This window comes from Lissotriton helveticus, chromosome 10 (assembly GCF_964261635.1).
Source record: "Lissotriton helveticus chromosome 10, aLisHel1.1, whole genome shotgun sequence".
In the NCBI taxonomy this organism is placed as follows: Eukaryota; Metazoa; Chordata; class Amphibia; order Caudata; family Salamandridae; genus Lissotriton; species Lissotriton helveticus.
In genome coordinates, this window is record NC_136071.1 from 164,368,352 (window position 1) to 164,385,413 (window position 17,062).

The 17,062-nt window shown below is 41.5% G+C and overlaps 1 protein-coding gene across 2 annotated transcripts in view; it reads left to right on the top strand.

Moving 5' to 3' along the window:
* Window positions 1-17,062, top strand: part of SDK1 (sidekick cell adhesion molecule 1) — a 2,171,476-nt gene that overhangs the window by 545,747 nt on the left and 1,608,667 nt on the right. For both annotated transcript variants that reach the window (XM_078665001.1, XM_078665002.1), the window contains exon 2: window positions 10,308-10,467. In XM_078665001.1, the coding sequence (XP_078521127.1) occupies window positions 10,308-10,467 (160 nt within the window). The remainder of the gene's footprint in view (window positions 1-10,307; window positions 10,468-17,062) is intronic.

Here is a 17,062-nt window from a genome sequence, read left to right on the forward strand (position 1 = left end):
AAAATTCTGAAGAATAAATTTATATTTAGAAATCAAAAATTGTTTGAGACATTATTCATTTTTATTTTTAATTTATGAGGTTGTAGCGAAGTGATTGTAGTATAAAATGAGACTTATAGTATAGAGTGCAACATTTTTATGTTACATGGTAAGTTTACTCATATTTACTTCCCTTCTGCCACTATATTATCTCCAATGTGTATTTGACATGTCTTCTTCATCTCCGGCCTCCTTTCTCTCACTGTGTGTCTCCGATGCATCTTATCGCTGGTATTTTGTGTAATTACAGAAGAGAGTAAAATAAAATAGTTCGGAACGTGAAAAGGGGGCAAAGTAGAGTACTCCTCACCCCCTAGGCCTTTTTAGGCGGTCCCAAAAGGATCAGTTTCTGCTTTCCTGAGAGATTATGGTATGAGTTCCATATACCACAATAACTTGCATTACAACATGCAAGATATCTATCTCCTATTACCAACTTTTGGAGATATTCGCGCTAAGCGCGAATATCTCCAAAAAGTAACACCTGCCCTGAGCAGTTCTTAGCCATGTTATCCAATGCGAGGTGGATAACATGGCTAAGAGCATTAGCTCGGTAATGCATGAATATCGCTGAGTTTTTAGCGATATTCATGCATTGCGGCTGTTTATTATCGCATTTGTGATAAACCTTGATAATAGCAAGGTTTATCTTCGATAATTTCTGACGATGCTTAGCGGTAAAAAATTCGTTGGTAAGCATCGTTAGCGATAAATATCGCTTAACTTTGGTAATATGCCCCAACGTCTGTTAACGTTCGATTCGAAGGAAATGAGGAAGTGTTGAAAAACATTGTCTGCGCCATCTTGCCTTTTTTGAAATGCCACACTTTTGTCGTGCACGGCAGCCATTTTAGATGTCTTGACCAGACCCACTCTCTGCACGCTGTCGATTCGTAGCATGGCTCCTCACCCTCGCAAGCATCTTCCCCAGGCACTGGTCACCCCCGCTCTCTGTCTTATGCATGGGCAATAAACCTCCCCCCATCTGCGCTGCTCTTCCCTGAGAATCACACTGTGCCCGCCCGACACCTCCCTTTCGCCCTATTCACTACCGCACCCTCTGACACTCCTCTTCCTCTGTGTCCGATTGTCCAGGCTATCAGCTAGCCCTGCAGATGTAGTTTATGGCCCCAGCTGTAAAGAATCACCCCTCTTCAAAGGAGTTATAGTAGATCAAGGCCCACACCCGATGAGATCCGTCACACCACACGTGTTCCTACTATCTGAAAACTATCCTGTATTGTGATTGGGGAGGGGACCGAGCCTGAAGCGGAAGATTCCAGGAATGACTCTTTGTACATCAAAGTTTTTACAATTATGTGTCACATAAAAAATATATAGCACTCCAACAAAGTAGTAGGAATATAAAACTTTAATAACATATAAATATATACAACAAAACAAAAACAGTAAAAACATTTAAACAACGAAGAGACCGTGGCAATTTCTTTTGAATTATCCAATAGATTTATTGAAATTGACAGCACCAATAATGAAATATTCTTGTCAGTAGCGGTCTGTTGTGCGAATAGTTCCAAGGCAGCAGAACGCGCTGAAATCTAGATGGCACGAAAGTGATGTCTAGCAAGTTGCCGCCCAGCAAATAACGGCGTGGGGCGCCGCGGGGGTGAGTGAGTCCAGTAGGCACCACAGCTATTCTTACCGGCATTGCAGAATTACTGCTGGGGACAATGCCTGTGCTGGAGCAGGGTCACAGCAGAAACAAAAAGGATCATATATAGTTAGGAATTAGCATTTACAAAACCTTGAAAATTCACTGAAAAAACCATAGGTTAGAGACCATATATAGTTAGCTGGACACTTTATTGACATAAAACCAATGAAATTCCATATATAGTTGCACTAACTATATATCGCGCACCCGCAATCCACTGCTGATGATGTCACATATTACATCATTCATGACCAGTGACATCACTGATATATATATATATATGTATATATATATATATATATATATATATATATATTACCTACTGGCGGTCGCCAGTAGGTATATATAGTTAGGATTTTTTCTCTATGGGATTTTTGAAAATTCTATGTCTAATAACTTTGGCGTTTGTGGACGGAATTGGCTGAAATTTTCAGGAAAATGGCACATTTTGTTTCTGAGCAGCCCCTGAAAATTGGGGGGGGTTTCGTCCAGGGGGGGTCGAGAAAAAAGGGGGGTCCCAAAACGTGTTTTTAACATTGAGTTTTCCATAGGGCGGTTGGCCTCACTTTTAGCCCGAACGGCTGAATGGATTTGCACGAAACTTGGCAAAATTGTAGGGACTGGTAGCCCGATGTGCCTTTTGTAGGTCTCAATATATGTGCTCCAGTGGATTTTGAGAAATTAACGTTTAAAAAAAGATATATATCTGTAACAGCGGACCGGGCAGCGTCCCAGGACGCGTACTTTTCGCGCAACGGAGCTTTGTGAAGCGAAGCTGATTGGTTCTCCGGCGTCTGTCAACATTCCAAACAGTCCGTAGCGGCCGCCATCTTGTCTCTCGGTAGGATCGAGAGACAAGAGGAGGCGAAAGCGAAGGGGCAAATGACCATAAGGGGGAATAGTAGATCCTCGCTGACCCCCTAGGTTTGATGTGGAGGTTTTAAAAGGGCCCCGCGGGGCAAAAAAAAATAATAATAATAATAATCGAACGGCTGAATGGATTTGCACGAAACTTGGTAAAATATTAGGGACTGGTAGCCCGATGTGCCTTTGCTAGGTCTCAATATATGTGCTCCAGTGGATTTTGAGAAATTAACGTTCAAAAAAAGATATATATCTGTAACAGCGCTCCGCTTCGCGTACTTTTCGCGTTACGGAGCTTTGCGAAGCTGATTGGTTCTCCGGCGTCTGTCAACATTCCAAACAGTCCGTAGCGGCCGCCATCTTGTCTCTCGGTAGGATTGAGAGACAAGAGGAGGCCAAAGCGAAGGGGGAAATGACCATAAGGGGGCATAGTAGATCCTTCCTGACCTCTTAGGTTTGATGTACCATTTTGCCAAGTTTGGTGTAATTCCGTTCAGCCATTCAGGCTGTAGACGTATGTAAATGTCCTATGGAAAATTGCATGGGGAAAACACATTTGAAAGTGTTGAAATTTAGAACCAATTAAAATGTTACTTTGGTTTTGTATTTGTGTGTGATGAAAGTTAATTGGTTATGTATATATGTCAAATGAGAGGAAACCACAGCCATTTTGTGATACTACTGTCTGAGGTACATTTGTGAGGAATTTTTGGTGGTGAATTTCTGGTGTTTGATTTACACAGTACTAACACTTCTGCTACTTTTAAAAAGGTGAGTTGTTAATTTGTAAGGGGAACTATGTTGTACACTTGAAGATAATTTGAAAAATGTTTTCTGTTATTTATTTGCAGTCCTTCTGTTATACTAAATACTTGATAAAGTTAGTTTTATATTATGTATTACTAAAAACGATAAATGAAAGTGATTATTTTTTTCTGCAATTTACAGCAAGCAATTTCAAAATAAAATGGCTCACAATGAAGAGACCGTGGCAATTTCTTTTGAATTGTCCAACACATTGATTGAAATTGAGAGCACCAATAATGAAATATTGTCACAAGGAGGACATGACTTGTATGATTCCATTAGATTGATTGAAATGGACAGCACCAAGAATGAAATATTGTCACAAGGAGATGACTTGAATGATTCCACTACATTGATTGAAATTGAGAGCACCAATAATGAAATATTGTCACAAGGAGGAGATGGCTTGTATGATTCCATTAGATTGATTGAAATGGACAGCACCAATAATGAAATATTGTCACAAGGAGGAGATGACTTGAATGATTCCACTACATTGATTGAAATTGAGAGCACCAATAATGAAATATTGTCACGAGGAGATGACTTGAATGATTCCACTACATTGATTGAAATTGACAGCACCAATAATGAAATATTGTCACAAGGAGGAGATGACTTGAATGATTTTTTTGATCAATCTCTTGATGGCGAATTTATCGAGTGTTTGGAGACCATAGAGTTACAAGAATCATCATTGGAGACTTTTAATGAGGACATTGCTGATGAGGACATGTTACTAGTTCTTTCAAATTTAGAAAATTCTGAAGAATAAATTTATATTTAGAAATCAAAAATTGTTTGAGACATTATTCATTTTTATTTTTAATTTATGAGGTTGTAGCGAAGTGATTGTAGTATAAAATGAGACTTATAGTATAGAGTGCAACATTTTTATGTTACATGGTAAGTTTACTCATATTTACTTCCCTTCTGCCACTATATTATCTCCAATGTGTATTTGACATGTCTTCTTCATCTCCGGCCTCCTTTCTCTCACTGTGTGTCTCCGATGCATCTTATCGCTGGTATTTTGTGTAATTACAGAAGAGAGTAAAATAAAATAGTTCGGAACGTGAAAAGGGGGCAAAGTAGAGTACTCCTCACCCCCTAGGCCTTTTTAGGCGGTCCCAAAAGGATCAGTTTCTGCTTTCCTGAGAGATTATGGTATGAGTTCCATATACCACAATAACTTGCATTACAACATGCAAGATATCTATCTCCTATTACCAACTTTTGGAGATATTCGCGCTAAGCGCGAATATCTCCAAAAAGTAACACCTGCCCTGAGCAGTTCTTAGCCATGTTATCCAATGCGAGGTGGATAACATGGCTAAGAGCATTAGCTCGGTAATGCATGAATATCGCTGAGTTTTTAGCGATATTCATGCATTGCGGCCGTTTATTATCGCATTTGTGATAAACCTTGATAATAGCAAGGTTTATCTTCGATAATTTCTGACGATGCTTAGCGGTAAAAAATTCGTTGGTAAGCATCGTTAGCGATAAATATCGCTTAACTTTGGTAATATGCCCCAACGTCTGTTAACGTTCGATTCGAAGGAAATGAGGAAGTGTTGAAAAACATTGTCTGCGCCATCTTGCCTTTTTTGAAATGCCACACTTTTGTCGTGCACGGCAGCCATTTTAGATGTCTTGACCAGACCCACTCTCTGCACGCTGTCGATTCGTAGCATGGCTCCTCACCCTCGCAAGCATCTTCCCCAGGCACTGGTCACCCCCGCTCTCTGTCTTATGCATGGGCAATAAACCTCCCCCCATCTGCGCTGCTCTTCCCTGAGAATCACACTGTGCCCGCCCGACACCTCCCTTTCGCCCTATTCACTACCGCACCCTCTGACACTCCTCTTCCTCTGTGTCCGATTGTCCAGGCTATCAGCTAGCCCTGCAGATGTAGTTTATGGCCCCAGCTGTAAAGAATCACCCCTCTTCAAAGGAGTTATAGTAGATCAAGGCCCACACCCGATGAGATCCGTCACACCACACGTGTTCCTACTATCTGAAAACTATCCTGTATTGTGATTGGGGAGGGGACCGAGCCTGAAGCGGAAGATTCCAGGAATGACTCTTTGTACATCAAAGTTTTTACAATTATGTGTCACATAAAAAATATATAGCACTCCAACAAAGTAGTAGGAATATAAAACTTTAATAACATATAAATATATACAACAAAACAAAAACAGTAAAAACATTTAAACAACGAAGAGACCGTGGCAATTTCTTTTGAATTATCCAATAGATTTATTGAAATTGACAGCACCAATAATGAAATATTCTTGTCAGTAGCGGTCTGTTGTGCGAATAGTTCCAAGGCAGCAGAACGCGCTGAAATCTAGATGGCACGAAAGTGATGTCTAGCAAGTTGCCGCCCAGCAAATAACGGCGTGGGGCGCCGCGGGGGTGAGTGAGTCCAGTAGGCACCACAGCTATTCTTACCGGCATTGCAGAATTACTGCTGGGGACAATGCCTGTGCTGGAGCAGGGTCACAGCAGAAACAAAAAGGATTCTGTTGAAGATGTTGTTGGTTTTCAATTTGAAAACAGTTCTGGTGTCAACTGCTATGCTAATGTAGTGGTTAATGTTTTGTTTTCTCTAGAAAATGTAAAAGAGGGGGAGGCAGTCCAAAGTTCCGTTAAAAGGGCAAAGGAAAGGATCGGTGGTTTGAACTATCAGTCAAAAAGGGGAGGGGGTGCAACAATTTTTCCTACCGGGTCACCCTGTGCTTTCACCGGAAGTGAGGTCTGCAGGATTCTAGTAATTCAAAGTGAGGCTGGCGCCGACGTCCCACGGATACAGTTTCGTCACTCCACGGGTGATCATGGCAGTCATTCCCCATCGGGGGTCGGAGACTCCCGCGGCTCCTCTAGAATCTTCAAGGTCGTGGAGGACTACGGTGGTGGAGTCAACCAGTGACCGGGCCATTTCTTTATGCTGGGCCCGCTCTTGCCAGGTCGACCGCCATTTTGAGAGTTCGGTAGCTACTGGCGATCGCGGGGTCAAATGAGCGGACGGGCTCCACCCTGCCGGGCGAGACGTTGCAGCATGGCCACAGTGGAAGAACTCTTTTCCGGGCGCCTGGAGCGCTGAGGGTGCAGCTGGGAAGCCTCCACTGGGGAGGCGGGAGAGGCCTGTTCGCACCGTCTCTCCCTCCCAGTGCACCCCACGGCGTCTCGCTTGAGATTTGTTATGGCCGGACCAGGCGATGAGGACGAGGGGGGGGGGTCGGAGGCATGTGCAAGACATCCCCCCCCAGGGTTGTTGCAGCAATTATACAAGAAAGAAGAAGTGTCCCGTCCGTCTTCGGGCCGGGCTTCCGGTAGATGTCGGCCGGACGCCCCTGGCTCTGGCCCCATGAACGGGTTTCTTGGTTTATCGGCTGCAGCCGGATTCCGTCGGCCTCGGCCCCCCGACCGTTGGTGGCCGGACCGGAAGAGCATGTGGCGGGACTACCTGCAACTCTCAAGGGCCACCGCGGCCGGACTGGGAGAGAGAGGGGAGGGTCGAGGAGACATTCCCCCCCCCTGCAACTGTTCAGCGTTGTAAAGGCAATCCCCTGGCCGGGTCCCGTTGGTCTCGGCCTCTCCTCCGGCTACACCCTACGTTAGGATCTCCTGGCCGAGGCGTGGCAGCAGGACCTGCCTTATATGGGCTGCTCCCGGCTGGGCGTAGCCGGAACCCTGCCCCACCTTGGAAGTTTCCAGAGTGGGGGCGGATGTTCTACTGACTTGCATTTTCCCTAGTCTATCGATTTTTTTGGCGTGGCAGGCGGTGGGACAGCGAGGGGTGATTTGGTTTCTCTTACTGTTTTTCTGGTCTCTCACCACTGGCATATTTTAACGTTTTCTTGTTTCTAGGACATTAATAGGTTTTATCATTACGTTATGTTATCGTTTCTTTGTTCGTTGTTTAATAAAAGTTCATGTTCATCAGTGGCCTACTGATTTTCGTTTTCCTATTCTTTTCTTTCCAGGTTGTTTCATGCTAAAGTTTCTGTTAACAGGATACAGTGATCACTTCGTTATTATTGCATATGTCCTTTTCACTAGGGGTGCTCTCTGGTCGGGCCAGATGACGTATGTCTAGTAAATGGTCCGGGTGAAACAGGTGCATCAATCAGTGGGGAGTAGATAGGCATGACAGATTACAACGGGGGAGAAAGGTCCGCATTACGTACCCTTTCACTACTTGCAAAGATTTTCCTACGTTTATTTGCAAACAGGGAATACCTCCAAAAAGAACTAATTCCCAAACAGTCAATGTTCGGACAATCAATCAATCAATGAGGAATGAAATAGGTACGACGTGTTAAAGGCTTGCGTTACCTACCCTTCACTATCTGCAAAGGGAGAGAGAATATTCCTATTCTTCCTCGTTTGCAGGCAGAGAAGATCCTTAAGAGAACCAACTTCGAACAATTCAATGCTCGATTCAAACAATCAACAAGGGGTACTGTGAACACAAATGAACGCCGCTTATGTACATACGCATTGCTATTTTCAACAGGTTGTTCCTAATGTTTCTATTTTAGCGAGGTCAAAAAGAGATCCCATTAGTGGCCTACTGATTTTGCTCGATTCCTTTTGTTTTTTTACACGGTTTTTCGCTATCTGCAAAGACTAAACAGAGTATTTTGACTCTGTGCTTGTTTGTAAATAGAGAATGAACCAAAGAGAACAATCAATCAAATGGAGAGAGAAGCAGGCACGACGGATTACAAAGGGGGCAAAGGGCTGCGTTAACTACCCTTCACTATCTGCAAAGAGAGAGTACTCCTAATAGAAATGAGGGGTGGGGGGCAGCATTCAAAGCAGATCAGTGTGCATAAACACGAAAATGTTTTTACTTACCACGTACTTGACATTCGACAGCTTATGATATTTGCTATTAAAAAACCATTGAAATTCACTGAAAAAAACATAGGTTATAGACCATATATAGTTAGGAATTAGCATTTACAAAACCTTGAAAATTCACTGAAAAAACCATAGGTTATAGACCATATATAGTTAGGAATTAGCATTTAAAAAACCTTATTTTACTCACACAAAACCATTGAAATTCCATATATAGTTAGTTGCACTAACTATATATCGCGCACCTGCAATCCACTGCTGATGATGTCACATATTACATCATTCATGACATGGTCAGTGACATCACTGATGACATCACTGATGACATCTCAAATGACATCACTGATGACATCACTGATGACAACATCCAGTGACTGTATGTTTCTGTAAAGTTAAAATGTGTCTTACATATTGAAGAATGAGTGGAAGTATAAGTGTCTGGACAAAGGATTTAGTAGGTGCATGACTGAATGCATGAGTGAGTGATTAAATGTGTCTCACTGAGTGCATGGGTTAGTGACTAAAGTGTCTTAATTTGTGCATCATTATGTCTGTTGTTCTGTAAACTGCTGCATGTTTTGATCAGTAGCTATATGATTAACTATATGGGTTACTGATTGATTGTCCAAGTATTTGTATGGGAGACTGAGTGTGTGTGTGGCTGGCTGGGAGGTGTGTGACTCTGTGCAGATCAATGTGTACTTGTATCAATGATTGTATAACAAGGTAAGTATGTGTTAGTATATGTTTGAAAATGTAAGGTGCTCTATGTTTAACTGTATAGACAAGAAAATGGAAGTGTCATTGATTCTTTACAGGACTGACTAGGTGTGTGAGTAACTCCATGGATGAGTGGCAGACTGTGAGTGTCTGTATAGGTGTATGAGTGCATATGATAGTGTTGTAAAGATGAGTGATTGTATGTATGAATGATAGTATGGGTGAATGAGTGAAGGTGTGTGTAGACGTAGGAATCAGTGAGTGCGTATGTAGTAACTAGTATTGGTGTGTCAATGGTTTCAAAAATTATATTCTGTATTTAACACTGGGTGAAACAGAGGTTATATTAAAATGTGAGGAGATGCATTGTATTGTCACATGAATGATATCATCAGTGATGTGGTCATTGATGTCAAATGAGATGTCATCAGTGATGTCATTTGAGATGTCATCAGTGATGTCATCAGTGATGTCACTGACCATGTCATGAATGATGTAATATGTGACATCATCAGCAGTGGATTGCAGGTGCGCGATATATAGTTAGTGCAACTAACTATATATGGAATTTCAATGGTTTTGTGTGAGTAAAATAAGGTTTTTTAAATGCTAATTCCTAACTATATATGGTCTATAACCTATGGTTTTTTCAGTGAATATATATATATATATATATATATATATATACATATATATATATATATATATATATATATATATATATATATATCACAACCATAAATTGGTTCCAACCGTGTTGCTGAACAACTAGTAGCCGGGTTAGGGAATCAATAACGATAATACCTTGTTATATAGCGTTTCATGCCCCTCTGTTTGCCATTTAAGAGTGTTTTAAGCAGCTATTACTCAATGTCTTTGACCCTCAGTTGATGAACTTTGGAAGCAATAACCTGCCAGGATTCAAACCTGTTACTTGCTGGGCACAGCAGTTGTCATTTGCAAGCCGACTTTGGCAATAGTTATGCGGAAGATGAAGAGTTTTCATATTAAAGGATTTATAGGTTTTGGAGCTAGCAGGTCAGTAAAGATGTCTAAAATTAGTCTCATTTAAGAGTTTCCTTCTGAAGTGTAGCAGTGGGGTTGTCCACCTGATATGTGAAGAAATGTCATTAAGATCCTTTGTACGTATAATAATATTAAGGCTGTAACTTTGGTATTTTGTTTCCTGCATCCTTGCTGGCGACATACATTTTTCATGTTGTCCTGTTAAAATGGCTTGTTTTTCATTCATGGAGGCTTGCGTGTTGGTTCATTGCTGCTGTTCTGTATAAGGCTACTAACATCGCGCCGTCCTTTGTTTCAGATGATGTTGCACCATATTTCAAAACTGAGCCGGGTTTGCCACAGACCCATCTTGAAGGAAATCGCCTGGTTCTCACCTGCCTCGCTGAAGGAAGCTGGCCCCTAGAATTTAAGTGGTTGTATAATAACACGGAGATCACAGCTTATTCCAGTGAATACAAGTAAGTCCAGTGTTTTATTATCTCGTGTCGTGTCGTTAATTAATTTTTGTTAATTCTCATACTATGTAAGGCCCTACATCAGAAGGCTGCAAGATAGCTTGCAATTGAAGAAACAGAACATTGATAATTCAAACATACAGGATATGTATGGTGTTCCTTGTTTTGGGGCTTTTCCTTGGAACCGCTCTACCTCGAGTATGCAAATATGTTTGTGCAAAGCCCCCCAAGATGCGCAATATGTAACATGAAAAGCTAGCTGAGATTGCCCGGCTATCCTGATCAAGGGAAGGCTTTTCAAGCCATGCATGGTTCTTGTGTGTGAGTCCTTAATAAGCCTGTAAGTTCTTCACTTAGAGACTCCAAATTTGGTTTGTTGGTATATTTATAAACACTGTGTTGAAAGCTCAGATCTGGTTTAGACAGTGAAATAGAGATCTGATTTTGCGCAGACAGCAGAGCTACGACTTAGCCTTTTATATTGGTATGAGCCTATCGGTGAGAGACCGATCAGTTCCGGTATAGTGACTAACTTGACATTGGGTGCAAAGAATAGACTATGGCTATATTTTACTGTCTGGTTGTGTCCAGAGGTGTAGTGATCACATTTTTAAGGGACTTTTAGTTCATATAAATTCTATGTTTTTGACCACTTGCCTTTACATTAATTATTTTTCCTTGTATGATCTGTCCCTTCAGTTATTACAGTTTAGTTACAATGGGGTAACCCAGTATCCCTCAGAACCTGGGCAGTCTTGGAAAAATACACAATTGGGTCTGTCGGGTGCGTACTATTTCTTCAAGTTGCTCGGACTATTCAAGGAACTATTCACAATTAGACAAGTTAATCAAAAGAAATCCAAATCCAAGAACGTATATAAATTGCATAATTTATAAATATCCTATTTCAATATTTGCAAGGCTGTTAAAGGCACATAGTGACACATAATATGTGAAGAAGGTGACATTTAGTGCTCAGTGATATTGTGAGGGTGTAATATATATACAAAGGGGATTTGGGGGAGAGGAGGGGGAGAGAGAATTGGCCAGAGATACAGGATATTTTAAGCAATTCTGCGGATTAAATGAATGAGTCTCATCGCAGAATCCGATATAGCTGGTCCAAATATTGTAATGTCAAACTACCTTTTCTCTCTCAAATACTGAAATGCATGGTCTTCACCTGACTCAACTTTACCTTTATTTCAATAAGCTTCTTAAGCACTTTAAGTCTTGATTCCATACCTACTATTCCATGGAAACAGCATTTCCAAACATATCTAACTATATCACCACAGCCCATCGGAACTATCTTTCTTCCCCCCTACAACTTGCCTTCAATTTTGTCGACCACTCATATTTACTCTACTGTCTATGTACTAGGTATTACTGGCCTGACACACAACTGGCTCACTCAGTCCCCTTTTCCAATCAGTTTCCTCCATGGCTCTGTCCTTGGCAACTACTCCACTCACTTTCTACTGCTTCCTTTTGCTGATATTACTTGGTATGTTACCAAGCTTTGCAGACCCTGGTAGAGATGTTGTGCCATCATGCCTTTTAGGCTGACCACAGGGCCATTGGAGTAGGCCTCCAATCTAATGAAGATTTAGTAAATTGGATTTTGTAGGTTGGTTTTCATGTGCCCCACCATCCTAGTTAGGTTACAGCTTGATACAAGAGTCCAAACCAACAGTTATAGTATTCATCTAATACTGATGGTCTGCCTCTAACTTCCAACCCTCTAACTCTGAACCTATGACAGTTACCTTTAGTGTATTCCATTTTGTCAGCATCACAGTCACTTACCGAGGCGTGATGAAAATAAGTGCCACAGGTCTATTGAGGGTGCACTATGCTGACGGGAAAATAATTCATAAATAATTTACACAGAACATGAACATTTGTTGCATGTACTTGACGTCAAATGTACCTCAGTCACGTTTGTGTCCCTTATGAGTTGCCATGCCTTTTAGGAATACCCTCATTCGTTAATTATCACACTGCCTTAGAAGCTGTCTATCCTAAAGCTAATATCCTAGTCTTCCCTTGTTCTACATAGATATTGGAGATTGACTAATCCACCAGAATTTTGAGGAAAGCGTATGACCTGTGCTGCACAGTTACAAGTAACTCCCTTACAAGTGGTCAGGGCTTTTCATTGTGAAATTCTAAAAGCTAATTTGCCTTAAAAGGCATAGTTAAATTACTGTAAATACATTTGTCCAGCGTGCGCAGTATGCAGAGTATGATTATTGTGTAGTTTAGATGTACGGACACATTTGTATGTGAAACTAATAGCCTTTAAATCAGCTACACAGTATTAGCACAGACAATTTATAGAGTAGCATTTCAGTTCTTAAGATCCAAGGTTACATCCTAACTCAATTTGGTCTAATTTGAAATGTGTTTGTTGCACGGGAGCTGTCCCCAGTGGAAATATGTGCACATTAAAGGGTTTAATAATTCACACCAATAACACGTGCAGTGCAGTCTGTGCCTGGAATAGTAGATGCAAACAACACGCAAGAAAATGTAAGCCAATGGTCAGAGCTGTACATGGGGCAAACCCATCCCTACCTCCCTCATGGTACTAGCAATAAATATTCACCAATTTTAGCTTTGCTAACTTAAGATGACAGTAGTAATTATTATTAGGCTCCTGTAACTAAATAATCACCAATTTCAGGTTGCTAATTTAAGAGGACAGTGGTAATATCTGTTCAGGATAACATTACGGACATGTAAATCAGCGGACAGCAATGCCTTTCTTACTTGCTGATCATTCCCATTCTGTTCACAGAATCATTTTTATAAGATGAGAATAGTTTTCCAATAAAGCTATAATATTAATAAGATTTATGATCTTCATGCTGTTATATATTATTATATTTTCACATAAAGTTTTATTAGTCGTGCTATTAGTCCGCAAGACTGTGACCAAGGGAGTAGGTGCAGTACTTTTATTAATATTGGTTTAATGCTGCATTATTCATGATGTAGAGATTGTCTAATTTTGTGTTATTCGTGTTACAGACAGTATTTAATACAGCTTTTATTTCTGCTACTGAGAATCTTTAAAATTATGCCTTACAATTCCTTCTCGTGCAGTAAGGGAATAGAGTTGAAGGTAAGACAGGGTTTGACAATTATTAGAAACTTTAAGTGAATGCCAGTCAAGGCATAGCACACACACTGTATGGATTCTACACAGTGCAGTTTGTCCTTTGATACCTTGTGCTATAATCTCAGCAAGGGTCATTGCATACCCATACTGTGGTGCAAGGGTTGTGTAGCATGATTTAAATACTCTTGTAAATTCATCTTGAAGGTCAACCTAAAATTCTCATATTATGTCTTTGATGAGGATATCTTATTTCTGGTACCCCTACGAATCCTTGAGTGACATTCGATAAACCTAGGAATTAATTTATGACACAGTTTTGGGATTCTCACTTAAGACATAATTAAATATTTTTTTGTTGATTATAGATTGAACCCGCAGACATGATCTTCTTAGAATTAATGTAGGTGTCTCATCTGATCAGACCTGTAGAATGTACACCTAAAGTGTGTTCATAAGTCACTCTTTGCAAAACAACTCCCAGCTAAGGCCGTCATTGTTCTCTTCACAATGATACTTGGGACAGCAAGGACTACTTCAAGTCCTGGATTGTGTCTGTGTGGTTTTAAATTCTCTGGCACAAGTCATCATTGCACACCTGGAGGCAACTTCAGCCCTTTGATATACTACATTTTAGCTAAGCTAAAAGTGCCTGCAAACAATTGAAAATGTTGTCGTTCAAAATATCGTTTTGAACTAAAACTATATATAAGCCTGTGTTTAGGAATTTCAGCCTACTTAGACAAGCTTCACAGGAGTTCTATACCACTTGTCTTCCTTCCAGCAGTAATGTTTCTCAACAAATGTTCTGCATAGTGCTTCACATTCACCCGAGATGTGTGAATATCTGTTTATTTTTTTGTGTGAGAAAATTCAGACGATTAAAACATATTTTATCTGTAACCTTGTCTCTGGGGCCATTGCTGCCGAGTGGCAGAAGGGAGTTGTGTGTTAAAGTTTGAAATGTGTATGTCTCGCCAGACATGCTCATTTTAAAACTCTCTAACCCAGCTGTCTAAGACAGCTGGGTTAGAGAAAGTGCAGGCCTCCAGGGCTCTTGAGAGCGCGGAGTGAGGCCGCTCCCTCCAATCCTGACGCTTCTCTCATGCTGGTTTACAGCATGAGAGCAATGCCAGGATTGGGTGGGAGAGCTGGCAGGGTCCCGCCTGCCTCGAGGAGAGAAGACCCGAGCGAGGAGTACGTCGTGCAGCAAACCAAGAAGACAAGTTTATTTTTTATATTGTTATGTATTTTTTTGTGCCTCCTGCACGACCACCCTCGGTACATGCCAGTTGCCACTATAGAGTCATTTGGACCGTTGTCATGAACAGCTAACTCTACCTATACAATAAAAAACATCCAAAGCTACTAACAAATATGATCACTATAACAATAGTTATCACATCAGACAAAATCTTCTCAAAGTAAATATGCCAGTAATATGCCAAGGATGGCTGCCATTAAGCCAGACCAGGCACCATTATTCAAAGCTTGCCACCAGCATTTTATGCTATGTTAACATTTATGTAAAGCACAACCTACAATTGGTATTGCCTTGCAGTCATTTCGGTAGTGAGGGGTCACTTTCCAAGCCTTTGTGATGTTTCCATCTTAGACTAGAGTCTATTTCAGTTTCTGAAGACTGTGTCATCAGTAACATGAATGGGTTTTTCAAATTTAGATTAATATTGAGGGTGAATGTTCTTAGTGGTTGATTGATGGAATATAGGTCTGTACCAAATATTACGACTGGCCACCATTTTGCCAGGCAGAAATGGCCATAAATAAGTGAAGGGTATTCTCAAATGCTAGGAATGAACACAATTACCCTGGGGCTACTATAATCCCATGCTCGGGTACCATACCTTCAAAGATGCTCATTGTATGTAAAAATGATGTTCATCATTATGCCAAGAATAGACACCATTATATGAGGTGTGGCTGGCAATATGTTGGGATAGCTATCGCTAGGTCAAAGATGCTCACAATATGTACAGAATTGCCACTTTATGCCAAGAACTATGGTGAGTCCAAGGTTGCCCAAAATATGTCAAGAGCAACCTTTACTCAACAGAAAACCTGCAAATACAAAAATACACAAGGTGAATTTGTGACTGACCAGTTATATCTCATGCACTGTAGATGAGAAAACTCCAGAACCTGTAAAACCCTAAGGCCTTCAGTACGATGTTGGGCAGATTTGCGTCTGCCCTACAGCGTTTCAGTGAGGGAACCCCCCGACCATAGGTCGGCGGTTCCACATACCGGATTAGGATGCGACCGCACATGGTGCAGTTGCAAACTTTCATTTTACAATGGGACCTTGTGCGGCGGTCCGAAACCACTCGCAGCACAAGCTCCCATTGTAAAATGGAAGTTTTTGCACATCCCTGCACATCCCTGCACTGTGCCTCCCACATGTTGCAGGGATGTGAAGGGGAGCACCATAGGTGCCCACAGGGCCTCAACTGGAGGGCCAGGGAAGAAGGGGACCCTGCTAGGGGCCCCCAAAGTCGCTCTACGACAGCCTTTCCATGTCAGAAAGGAATATATGAAAAGGCTGTCAGAAACCGACATCATAATCCCGACAGCGGAAACGTCCGTAAGGGATTATGAGCAGCTTCTGACTGGCCGACTCGCTCTTCAAGTCCATGGGAACACCGTTGGTTTCCACAGCCGGTCTACACTCTGACCGCCGGTATTCTTTTTCGGTGGTCGGAATGTAAATCTACCATGTTGGTAGGTAAGCCTCTGACGATCAGTCAGAGGCTTACCGAATGACATCGTAATTAGGCCCTAAGCTGTTTGCCCCCATACAAGAGCAACTAACTGGCAAACTATCAAGCTGACGATAGCTTGAGTGCTTCCATTAGAGACCCATGGTCTCAAGTTTACCAGCGTAATGGATCAAAAGGGGACCAAAGTTAATCTGACTGTACTCATGATGTGCAATGCACCTTGGAATTCGGTGACTTGATCAAAGGAGGTAGCGCACCGAGTAACTTACCACTTTATGACTGTAAATCTTAGGCTCTTTCTTTTCTCAACGACCATATGAAAAGTCTACAATGCTGAGTTCGTTAACTCAGGCTAAAGTGCTAAAGCCAGTAGGATAGATTTGCAGCATGGTGTCCAGGGAATGAGGCAGCTAGTAAATATTCTGATGCGGTGCATATGATAGCAGGGTGAACACACTGTTCCAGTCTACAATGCTTTGCATTCTGACTTAGGAGAAACTGAGGCAGCAGTGACAGTCGTTGAGAAGTTGGAGGGCCTTTCAAGAGCAATGCTAATAATTGAGTGGTTACCAGTGTCTACTGACAGCAGAATAAATACATCAGAGAGACAGATGAAGGATACAACACTGAAGGAGATGTCCACTTTTGGGCTTAAAGCAGATAGTGCAATACCGAAACTAAGGCAAGGATTGAGGTGCTGAATAACCTGAGGAGCCCAACTCAGGGTTGGGGAGGC